The sequence below is a fragment of the Peromyscus eremicus genome, chromosome 3 (assembly GCF_949786415.1).
Source record: "Peromyscus eremicus chromosome 3, PerEre_H2_v1, whole genome shotgun sequence".
NCBI lineage: Eukaryota > Metazoa > Chordata > Mammalia > Rodentia > Cricetidae > Peromyscus > Peromyscus eremicus.
Window position 1 is genome coordinate 70,927,614 of NC_081418.1, and position 12,020 is coordinate 70,939,633.

General features: G+C 47.2%; 1 protein-coding gene across 1 annotated transcript in view; it reads right to left on the reverse strand.

Moving 5' to 3' along the window:
- Nucleotides 1–7,129: 7,129 nt before the first annotated feature.
- Nod1 (nucleotide binding oligomerization domain containing 1) overlaps nucleotides 7,130–12,020 on the reverse strand; it is a 51,833-nt gene continuing 46,942 nt past the window's right edge. The window contains exon 12 of the mRNA XM_059257876.1: nucleotides 7,130–8,230. Coding sequence (XP_059113859.1) covers nucleotides 8,158–8,230 — 73 coding nt within the window. The 3' untranslated portion in view covers nucleotides 7,130–8,157. The remainder of the gene's footprint in view (nucleotides 8,231–12,020) is intronic.

A 12,020-nucleotide genomic window follows, 5' to 3' on the forward strand; every position in this document is an offset into this window, starting at 1 on the left:
TTTTCTCATCCCTCAGCATTGCACATAGCCTTGTGTGTCTAAAAGCCTCATCTTGGCTGGCCATGTGGAAGGGTGATGTTGTCTTGGCTGCATACTTAAGGTTGGGGAGGGTAGCCCAGCATATCTCTGCTTCTGCCAACTCTAATTCCTGATTCCACTGAGGCAGGCCCAGAGGGAATCAGAATGATGAGGTAACGGGAGTCGCTGTTTCTGCCCCTGCCCCCGCAATGTGAGCAGATGCTGGGTAAGAGCTTTATATTAACTTATTTAACCTACTTGCTCAGATAACCCTGCAAGGGAAGCACTGTTTGATCGGCCCTGCTTATAGATGGGAAACTCAACAACAGAAAAGCTAAATCACATGTCCTGGGTCACACACAGCTGCAGTTAGCACTGGGCTTTGAACTCAGACCCTCAGCACTACAGTGATTCACCAAATACGCTTTTAAGGTGTCCTTAGCCTGTTCTGTTCATGTATTGATGTCTTTGACCTGATGAAGAAGTGGGATTAAGATAAAGTTTATTTAGCTCGGTATGTTTTGGTTTGAATTCATGGCTCATTAGGAAAAGTGTTTGCCAGCAAGTCTGACACCCGAGTTTGGTGCCTGGAACCCACATAAACAGCCAGATGCAGTTGTGCTCATCTGTAGTTCCAGCACCCTAAAGTGAGATGTGAAGGGGGAGATAGGAGAATCAGCTAGAAGCTTCTCAGCCAGCTGGCCTGAAGAGGGCAGCACAGCCGCAGAAACAAGAGGAGACAGTGGAGTCAGACCTCCATAGTCAGCCATGGCATGTGCACACACACACACACACACACACACACACACACACACACACACACACACACGCGCGCACACACGCGCACACACACACACGCAACATAAATAAATAATTTAAAATTTTATTAAAAAAAGAGTGAATGGAAGAATGTGACAGTCACCAGGGTCCCTGTACAGAGGGCTCTTTCGGGTCCTCTTGTGGTGAAAGTCACCCCCACACACACCCCACAAGTGCACTGCAGCTCTGGAATGCACCTGCCGACTTCCCTCAGCCCACACTCCTGGCTGGAGGATGGGGATGCAGTTGTTTGCTCTAGCAGTCTTCCTGCCGTTCTCTATGATGGCCCCCTGGACACATGAGGCCCATCAGCCTGACTTCAGAGGCCTGGGGTGCAAGCACCTTAATGGAAGGAGTAAACATGAGGCTTTCTGAAGAAATACTGGGTGCCAAACAGACACACCGTGCCCTTGGGGAAGTCCTTTTCTGCTTGGCCTGCCTGTGTTTAATAGGTATGGTGGGTAGGTTAGTTGAGAAGTAAGCAGCAGACCATGAACTCCACCAGAACAGAGGGAATAGTAAAGCAGCCAGGGAGAGGCCTGTGTTCCCAGCCCAGCTCCACCAGTAACAAACTGTGTGCTCTTGGCTTGTCACCCTGCCATCTGATACCAGTTTCCCCACTGGTGGAGTGACGGGTTGATCCATAGGAGCCTCAGGTCCCAAACAGGACAAGTGTGGTCCTCCACATCTGACAGGGTCCCATCCTTACAGTTTGTCTGCTCCGCTATAGACATGTCTTGGCTAACAAGACAGTGTGCACACTTGGATCACTATTCTCACTCACAGCTGCTGTTCTTGAAAGCACTTCCACTTCCCCAGGCTGTGCAGGGAAGCAGTTCCCACAGGTCTCAGTGCCGGGCTTAGGTTGGGTTTGTTCAGGTCAAGTGAACACACTCAGAGATATGACATGTTTACATCAAGGGAGAGTCTAAGCCCTGACACCCCGCACTGTCTCATACAGTCCCCCTTACTACAGGAGCTGCTCCTGGGGCTGCTAACTCCTCCTGTGGCAGTTGTGGCCACCACCATCGGGCTTCAGACATGCACATCCGGGGCATAGGCAGAGTCTGGACAGTGTTTAGGCTGAGGGGCAGGGGCACAGAACTTTGCTCTCCCATGGAAACACTGTTGGCATTACATCATACTGTTCCCTGGTTTTCTGCATTCCTCACACCCCTAACATGGTTGACTAAGAAATGTAATTTATAACAAGAGCCTTGACCATCTCACTCCAGAGAAATAACTGTTAAGATTTTTCAGTTCTACCAAAACATTGTCTGCTGTCGTCACCAGCTCCGTAACCAGTCTGGAAACATGAATGTCTCATCGTTGGAATGCAACTGAGTTCTCCCAATTTGCAGAACACAAGGGGTAGTTGTTAAGAGTGTGACAATGTGGGAGAAATGTGTTATTAAAAGAACTGCGGACATAGGACGTGGCTACACACACCTTTAATCCCAGCACTCGGGAGGCAGAGACAGGCAGGTCTCTGTGAGTTCGAGGCCAGCCAGAGTTACATAAAAAGAACTGCAGACACGCACCATGATTGAAACAGTGAAGAGGGGGTTCATGGGTCAGTGAGATGGTTCAGTGGGTGAAGACACCTACCAACAAGCCTGGTGACTTGAGTTCAATTCTTGGTGCCTACCTAGTGGAAGGGGATAGCCAACACACCAACACCTGAAGTTATTTTCTGACCTCCTCCAGATATGTGCTGTGGCATGCATGTACACCAACCCCCCCCCACACACAAATATTTTAAAATTTTAAAGATATTCATGCAAAGTATAGAAGATCATTGCAAAAACTAAAGTAGCTGTGTTACTATCTTGGTCTGGTATGAAGTATACCCCAAAGGCTTATGTGTTGAAGACTTAGTTCCCAGTTGGCAGATCTACTAACTGAGAGGTAGTCGATGATGAGAGTTGTGGTAGACTTGTAGCTCAATGGACTGGTAGGAAATGGTGGAAACGGGGACACATGCCTTCAAAGGATGTGTTAATGCCTCATCTCTACCCTCTGGGTCTTTCTGCTCCGTGGCTGTGAGGTAAGCAGCCTCCTCTGCCACACATATCTGCCACTGGGAGCCTGAAAGCACCTATCCAGCTAACCTTGGTCCCAAACCTCCAAACATGAATCCAAATCTTCCCTTTAAGCTGCATTTCTCAGGTATTTATTTGGTCAAAGCCACAGAAAAGGAACACGATTACATGTAGTATTTTAAAATGTTCAACATTTTAAGGTCAGCTTTATAACAAGAACAAGGGTGTTGTGAGTGAAAGGACTCTGGCCAGCCTGGGCCTGGCAAACATGGCTCTGGCAGACCTTGCCCTTCTCCCCCATTCCCTCTGCTCTGCTAAAAACAGTTAGATTGTGTTCCTGAAGCTAGCCACCCAGAGCCATCCCGCAAAGGCCACTTCCTCCACCTGAGGCTGACTACCAGGGTCCAGCAATCAAAAACCCTCCTTTGGCTCACCTAATTAATTTGCCCAATTAAAATTAAACACCTCATCCTAACACAGGGGTTCCCATTTTATGTTTATAAACTGCCACTTGCCTGTGGGCTACATCTGTCTCCTCTCTATCCAGAGGCAGTCCTTTGTCCTCCTCCCTGCCCCCCCCCACGTGCATGTGCGCGCATGCACACACATACACACTGGGACAAATACCCTGACCTTGTTCCCCTTCTCTCTCTTCCTGTCTCCTGTCTTTCTCTCTTATTTCTGCCCTCTGTCCCTCTGGAGCAAATAAATTCTCTTTTGTGCCGAGAACTTGGTCTTGAGGCGTCTTGAGCCGACTTTGAGGTTCCTTACAGTGAGAAAGAGAGCAAGCAAAAATGGAAAAATTGTGAGGCATTTTGATATTTATAGACTCAAAAAAGTAGCCTAGTAATTAAGCAGGGGAACCCCACAAGCTTGTTTAGCACCCTCATTTTCTCACAGCCTCTTTCTGTGCTGTCTAAATTATCTTAAGAAGCCTTTTTAGCACTCGATGCCTCTGGAAATCTTAAGCTGGTTGTGGGTGAGGTTCCTTCCATCTCAGGTGACGGGAATCATATGGGATGCCCCCACACCCACACAGCTCTGTTACAGGATGTTTTTACCCATCTGTGTGAACGTGTCTTGGCCTCCTCTAGAGCTAATCACATGCTACTGGAATTCTCTGTAGAGCTGGATAATGGCCGAGGTTTTTACCTCTCAGCACCATAGCAAGGTTTTGCTTGTTTCTGTAAACTACGCAATTAGCTACCAGAAATAGATATGTGCCACATCTGGAAATAAACTAAAAATATTGATGTTCCTTCCTGGGTCAGTGGTGTTAGCTTCCCATCCCTGTCACAAAATACTAGAAAGCAAATAACTTAGAAGAAATGTTTAACCTGGTTCACTGTTTCAGCTCAGAGTCCCTCAGCTCTGTCTGTTGGCCTGGGTGAAGCAGGACATCGCAGCGGAAAGGTGGGGTGGAGGAACGCTGCTCTCTGTAGGGTGGCCAGGAAGCAGCGAGAATAAGGAAGCAAGTGAGTCACAGGTTGTGGCTAGGGAACAAGATACACCCTCTCAAGAGCATGCCTCCATTGACCTAACCAAGTAACCCCAACTAAGCTTTATACCTTCTTCCAATAATTCATCAGTAGTTTAACCCTTTGATGAGGCCAGAACATCAATTATACAATTACTTTCCCAAAACACCAGCTTTGGGACTTTGCTATACTGAGGACCAAATCTTCAACGCATGAACACTGGGGGAAATGGTTCAAAATGAAGCCATAGCAGAACCGGAAAGGCAATTGGAACAGTTCATGGGCCTAGGTCTACCCTGTAGTGCTAGCCCCTATCCTGCTCTTTCTTGTGAGGTGGAGACATGGCTACCAGCTGTGCTCAGCAAGTCCCACTTAAACTGCAGCGCCCTTCAGGAACTCCAGTGAGGACTAGCTGCTGTTCTCATTGGCAGAGCTAGGGTATTACGGGAGGTGTGATGTCCAGTATTTTGGGGGAGGAGATGAGAGCATGACTGTCCTGTTTGACTTTACTGGGAGGCTCTCTCAGCCCAAGGGAGAAGAAACAAGTGGGGAATCCACTTGAGTGGGAAAGAGGAAGTCGGACCTGTGGGAACTGGTGCCTGGAGAGTGGGGACCCTGTGCCAGCCCTGCTGAGTACCATCCATGATACCTCCTCTCAACAGTTACCCTCCTCAGTTACAACTCTCGGATTCTCCTTTTTCAAGGAGGAAATCAAGATTCCAACAGTCTTATACCCGGCCCACATCTACCAGGCAGGCTGCGGCAGAGTGGGTAGTACCGGGAAGTTAATTCTACTCAGGTACATAGTGATTTTATGTGGCTTTTAAAAGTAAGTTCCAGGGTGAGGAGACATCTCAGTCAGTGAAGTACTTACCTTTAAGTATGAGGACCTGAGTGTGACCCCCCAGAACTTATATTTTAAAAAAAGTCAGGCATGGTGGCAAACAGAAGATCCCTAGAGGGTCCCTAGAGGTCATTGGCCCCCAGCCTCGCCTATTCAGGGAGTTCCAGGCCAATGAGAGACCCTGTATCAAAAACAAGGTGGATAGCACTTGAGCAACAAGTCCTCAGACTTCTATATTCACATGGTACACATACATATGTACACACACACACACATACACACACATACTAAATAAATAAATAGTAGATGATAGAAAGAAAGAAAGATGACAGATAGATAGATAGATAGATAGAAAGAAAGAAAGAAAGAAAGAAAGAAAGAAAGAAAGAAAGAAAGAAAGAAAGAAAGAAAGAAAGAAAAAGATTTTTTTTAAGAAGAGAAAAGTTCCAGATTCGCTTGGATATGTCATGAACTCAGCTATAAAAGACAGGAACTGGCTGGGTGGCAATGGCACACGCCTTTAATCCCAGCACTTGGAAGGCAGACCCAGGCGGATCTCTGTGAGTTCGAGGTCAGCCTGGTCTACAGAGCGAGATCCAGGACAGGCACCAAAACTACACAGAGAAACCCTGTCATGAAAAACAAACAAACAAACAAACAAAAAAGACAGGAACTGTTTGTTTTCTCCCAAATCAGCCAGAACATCCTATGGAAATAAATTATATTCAAAATTCATATAGAAAATTCTCATTGTCATTTACATTTGGAAGGGAAATGCTGGGGATGAGATGCTTTGCACCTCCTAGGCAAGTCCTCTCCCATGTAGCCCAGGCTGGCCTTGAACTCATGGTCCTACCCTATCCTCTTCAGAGCTAGGATTACAGGTGTGGACCACTGGAAGACCCATTTTCTTTTCCTTTGATTACTCAGAGCCTCAACCTATCTGCTGGCTCAAAGCCTCTGCTACCAAGCAGGGAGCTGCTTTGAGTTTCTGAGAAAGGCGAGCCTGCCTTTCACTCCCAGGAGGACTGAAGTATGATAGACTTGAAACCCAAACCCACGCTAATGCCCAGCCGCTCCAGGTCACAGTTCTGACAGCCGCAAGGGCAGTAAGGAACACATTTTAGCCTCTCGAGGGGTTCCCTTTGACTGTTAGTAAGCCTGTGCTTTGTCCCGGAGGAGTTCTTGTAAGGCGTGGTGAGTGTGCGGTCCATTGCGAGCATCACTGACCTGTGGCATGCCACTGTTTCCTGTGCTTCTGGTAGATTCCTCCCAATCTGGCTAGGGCAATGTTGCCACTCCTGAGGGTGATTATTAGGTAAATATTGGGGCCTGTAGTGGGGAGGATGGGGATCCCCACAGTAGTGCTTTTGAGGGAACTGCCCTTATGGGGTTGTCAGCCCCTACAATATTCCCCAAAACTTCAACTGCACACTTCCTTCCAAGCTGCCACCCAAAGCCACATGAACTCTAGGACCAAAACGATGAAGTCGGAGGGTCCCATGAACTGTCTCCTGCCACCCCTATTGACTCAGTGCCCCTTGCCACAAGCTCACCTGGTCTTCCACCCAGCAGTGAGCACCTGAAGACAAATAGCCCGCAGAACTCACTATGCATTAGTGATGGTGTGAAATGGTGCCTGCTCCACCCCGACATGCCCCTGTGTCCTGACTCAGTAGCAGCCCCTGTTTGGATTCAGAGACCGGGTAGAGTGGCCTTGGAGGCTGCCTCCACCTTTCTTGTCCCTTGTGGGTGGTGAAACCTGTGAAGGGTCAAGTTGGTGATGCCTCTGGCTTCTGTGTATCAGCCTTCTGTATAGTATGACACCCCAGAACCCCTTTGCAGTGGGCCATGCTGAGGCTCAAGGCTCACGGCATTTCTTCCTGGCAGAGTCCCTTCAGAAAACCCCCAGACTTAGCCATTAGAAATAGTGAGCATTTTCAATATTTTATTAACAAATGTGGTGGCAAAAGAACATGTTATCTGGCAACATCCCCAACCATCTCACCCTGCTGGCCATCCCCACGTACCCACCATAGTGGTGGGTATCTGCCACGCTTTACTGGCAGAGCTCTCAGCCAGCTCCCTGAGTCTTGGCTGTGCTCAGTTACCCTCGAACTGCTGAGGGCGTGAAGATACTTCCTGCTCACAGGCAAGAGAGAGAGTTTTGCTTGGGATCTCAGGACCATTGAGACAAGCCATGCTGCTGTGGCTGGCGGATGGGAACTGATGCTCCCTCCTGGGGCAAGTAGAGATGGGTAAAAACTCTGGGTAGAATCTCAGTCCCCTTAAGGCATAGCGTTCCTCTGAGACTGATTTAGAGAGCATCCTCTGACTCTCATTTGCAATCAGGGAGACTCCAGAACTGAAACCAAAGTCTGCGATGAGCCCTTGACAACCAGCTCACTGTGGGCCCTTGGATGAGTCCTCTCCACAGTGGACCTACTTCGGCAACCACGGCTGCGAGGAAAAAACAGATCTGTACAGTGGGGAGCGGGGGTACTGAGGAGAGGAAGGAGGTTTCAAGATAATTGTGTCACCAGGTGCCTTCTTTCTAAAAAGTGGCGGCCGTCGGCTCTGCCCAAGTTCCCAGCTCTTTCCTGAAGGTGACATCGGTCCCATGAACCCTTCAAGCAGGCATCTGTGGGACCTGAGCTCGGCCCCCTCTGCTTCTTATGCTCTCATCTTCAGACATCATTATGGACATGCAGGGAAGTCTCTCCGTATAGACAATGCCTGGCTGGTTTTGAATGATGATGGAAGCCCCTAAGACACTCTACTTCTGCAGAGTCCCAGCCACGGCTCGGGTGCTGCCAGTCGGAGCATCTGCAGGGGAGGGTTCCTGACGGTCCCCTTGCTGAAGACCCTGCACAGCATCCCATGTCCCTGCTGATGGCACAGTGCTGTCTGTGACTGAGGAGCGACCTAGGTCAAAGATCCGGCGCAGGAACGTCTATCAGAAACAGATGATTCGCTTCTCATTTTCAAAGTCTTTGGCCTCCTCGGGCTTAATTAAGTTTCCATTGAGACTAGTGAACAGGAGAAAAATCAAATTTTACCCAACGTGTTGCAGAATATTATCCATCCCTTCCCAACAAATGACCCCACACACTGTGTGCATCATACAACCCTGAAGTGAGGGAGCACACCCTATGCAAATTACGCTTTCATGTGAATACCAGACTTTTCCAGTTGCCCTTGCTCTGTTGACTGGATCTCACTGGGCTCACAGCAGCCTGTATAAGCCCGAGCTTAATGACATTTCCAGGCCTCATCTTTCTTCTGAGCCTTCATGGGCTTTCGGCTAACTTGACCTCTTCCTCCCTGAAGCACTGCGTCCTCTCTCAGGTGGACATCGTGGACTCTAGTTTTTCTCCTGTCTCTGGTACTCGTTCTGGGCCTGCTCTCTCATGCCCTCATCTTCAGTACTGGCTTCCTCCAAGGTGGGGACCAACTGGGCCCTCAGCTCCTGGCCTCGTTTCCTCCACAGCCAGGTCAGTTAGGCAAGCTTCCTATTGACATCTTTCTCTGGATGACTCCATACACTTCAAAGTGGCCACAGCAGCCCGGGGAGCCCCAGCTCGGTAAACAGTTCCTCTCTTTACCCAGCTGTGTCGGGTACCTGAGGCCTGCCTCCACGCTAGTTCTTCTGTCATGAAGTTCTGTTTGTTTCCTAAGCAGTCCTGGCACGACACTCTGACCCTCTGTAGCCCAGTCCCACCATACTCCTCTGAGGGCCCAGGGCCCTTCTTTGCACACAGCAGGGTCTTCCTGACTGCTCCAGCAGATGTGCTCCGGCCTGACCACACCCCTTTCTGTAGTACACCCTTCACTAGCTTTCCCCTGCTTTCAGTATCAGGGTCAAAACCCATGATCTGACCCCGAGACCTTTCATGCCGGGGCTCTGCCTATCTCCTCAGCCCTCTTCTGTACCCTCTTCCACACCTATGGCATACCAACTTCCTGTGGATTTCTTTGAGACAGGGTGCATTAGTTAGTACTGTGGGATGGTCTGTATGTCAAGTGTGTTGCTGATTGGTCAATAAATAAATCACTGATTGGCCAGTGGCCAGGCAGGAAGTATAGGCGGGACAAGGAGGAGAATAAAGCTAGGAAGTGGAAGGCTGAAAGAGAGACACTGCCAGCCGCCATGATGACAAACAGCATGTGAAGATGCCGGTAAGCCATGAGCCATGTGGCAAGGTATAGATTTATGGAAATGGATTAATTTAAGCTGTAAGAACAGTTAGCAAGAAGCCTGGTATGGCCATACAGTTTGTAACCAATATAAGTCTCTGTGTTTACTTGATCGGGTCTGAGCGGCTGTGGGACTGGCAGGTGAGAGAGATTTGTCCTGACTGTGGGCCAGACAGGAAAACTCTAGCTACAAGTTACTTTTCTTGTTGATGTGACAAAGGCAACTTAGGAAGGAAGGATTTATTTTAACATGCAGTTTGAGAGGGCATGATGACAAAGACGGTGACAGGAGCAGGGGGCCACTTGTCACACTGCATCTGCAGTCAGGGAGCGGTGAGAGATGAGTGCTGGTGCTCTGTGCTATCTATCTATCTATCTATCAATCATCTATCTATCATCTATCTATCATCTATCTATCTATCTATCTATCTATCTATCTATCTATCTATCTATCATCTATCTATCATCTATCTATCTATCATCTATCTATCTATCATCTATCTATCATCTATCTATCTATCATCTATCTATCATCTATCTATCTATCATCTATCTATCATCTATCTATCTATCTATCTATCATCTATCTATCTATCATCTATCTATCATCTATCTATCTATCATCTATCTATCATCTATCTATCTATCTATCTATCTATCTATCATCTATCTATCATCTATCTATTTATCATCTATCTATCATCTGTCTATCTATCATCTATCTATCATCTATCTATCATCTATCTATCTATCATCTATCTATTTATCTGTCTATCTATCTATTTATCATCTATCTATCATCTATCTATCTATCTATCATCTATCTATCTATCTATCTATCTATCTATCTATCTATCTATCTATCATCGATCTATCTATTGATGACTATTGGGGTCCAGCCCCTCAATAGCCTTCTCCCAGAGTTCCAGAAGAGATGCTACCAGTGGCAGATTAATTAATCTGAGAGATTCTCTAATAAATCTACATGCACAAAACTCTTTAGTCTGTTCACTTTATTCTTCTGAGTCAGTTCTCTTTCTACACACCTTCTATTCTGCTCTCTTATCTAGCTCCTTTTTTGCCTGATTCTCTTTACATTTTTCTGCTGTTCCCTCTAAGTGCCATCTTAATTCCTTCATCTAGTTCTGCCCCATCTAGGTTCTCATCCACCCAGTTCTTTTCCATCTTAACTCCTTTCCCATCCCCTTCTTTCTCATCTTGATCTCCCTCATCTTGTTCTTCCCCATCTGGCTCTTCCTCATCTTCCATCTTGTTCCTCTAGTCCTCTCTTCTAGCCCTGTAATCTAGTTTTTTCACGTCTCTGAGGTTTATAGTTATATACCCATGCAGTAGCAATGCTCTGGCTAAGGCAAGGTCACCAGGCTTGAATTCCCTCAAGGTCAAAGGAGGAGCAATAAGATCCACACAAAAGAACAGTAGTTGTCAGCCATCAATCGCAACCCAAAGGGGAAGTGACTAATGGAGAATGAATCAACTGAGGGCTCAATTCAGTTAATAGATCTGAGAAAGGGAATTTATGTGCTCAAACTACATTCTTAGAAGTGGTTAGTTAAAGTGTTAGGAGTCTATCAGTGACGAGTGAAAATAAAACTGCCTTATTTTCCTTTGGCTCCTTATCTGTCCAAGCTATCTTGGCTGCTGCCATTTTCTGGCAGGGCGGGGGAGTGCACTCAGTGGCTGGGCAACCTGAGTCACAGCTTGATGTAGGTATAAGCAGAAACCCTTTAGTTCTGAGTTAATAGTTAAAGGTAGATCTAAAACTAGAGATAAGACTTTGGAAAGGGGAAGGTTAAGCTTAATTAGCTCATTCGCCTGGCCTGGGCAATTGTCCGTGTAGATCTTTACCTTGTCTGACAGATGGTCTGTTCTTAAAAAGTCTGGGAAGTTTTTCAGATAAGATGCTTTCATCTAGAGAAGGTCCTGGCCAGATGTTGCTAATGACAATAGTTACAGAGAGGCCTGAAATTGGGTGCCTGGCTGTGTTGCTGCTTTTAGCACAGTTGGGGAAGGTTGTCCAAATATTCCAATAGCATAGGGGAAATTGTGCCCAATGAATGATCAACACACTGTTCTGGAAATGGAGAAGCTACAATACCACACAAGAAATTCATTGTAGGAAAAAGGCTAATATTCAAGAACCAATATCACCAAGACTTCCTTGAGTCTTGGCTTCATCCTCTGGAAATGCCCTTGGCTTCTTCCAGGTATCAGCTTTGCCATAGACAGCTATTCTACTTCATATTTCTGCAGCTCCCAGCATCTATCTCTATCTCTATCTCTCTTCAATCTGAGGCCCCAGCACATGGGATGGTGCCACCCACATTTAGCATGGGTCTTTCCACATCAGTTAACTGAACTGAAACTTCCTCACAGACATGCCCAGAGATTTCTCTCACAGGTGATTCTAGACCCTTTCAAACTGACAGTCAGTATCAATCACCATGCAGGGCCCCGTTGTGTAGCCCAGGCTGGCCATGATGCGTCTGCCTCAGTTTCCATGTAGATCAGACCAGCCTTAAACTCTCATAGAGCTGAGGGCCGGGTTAAATGCATATGCCACCACATCTGGCTGCTTGTAGTTCTTGATGGGCACTATCTCAA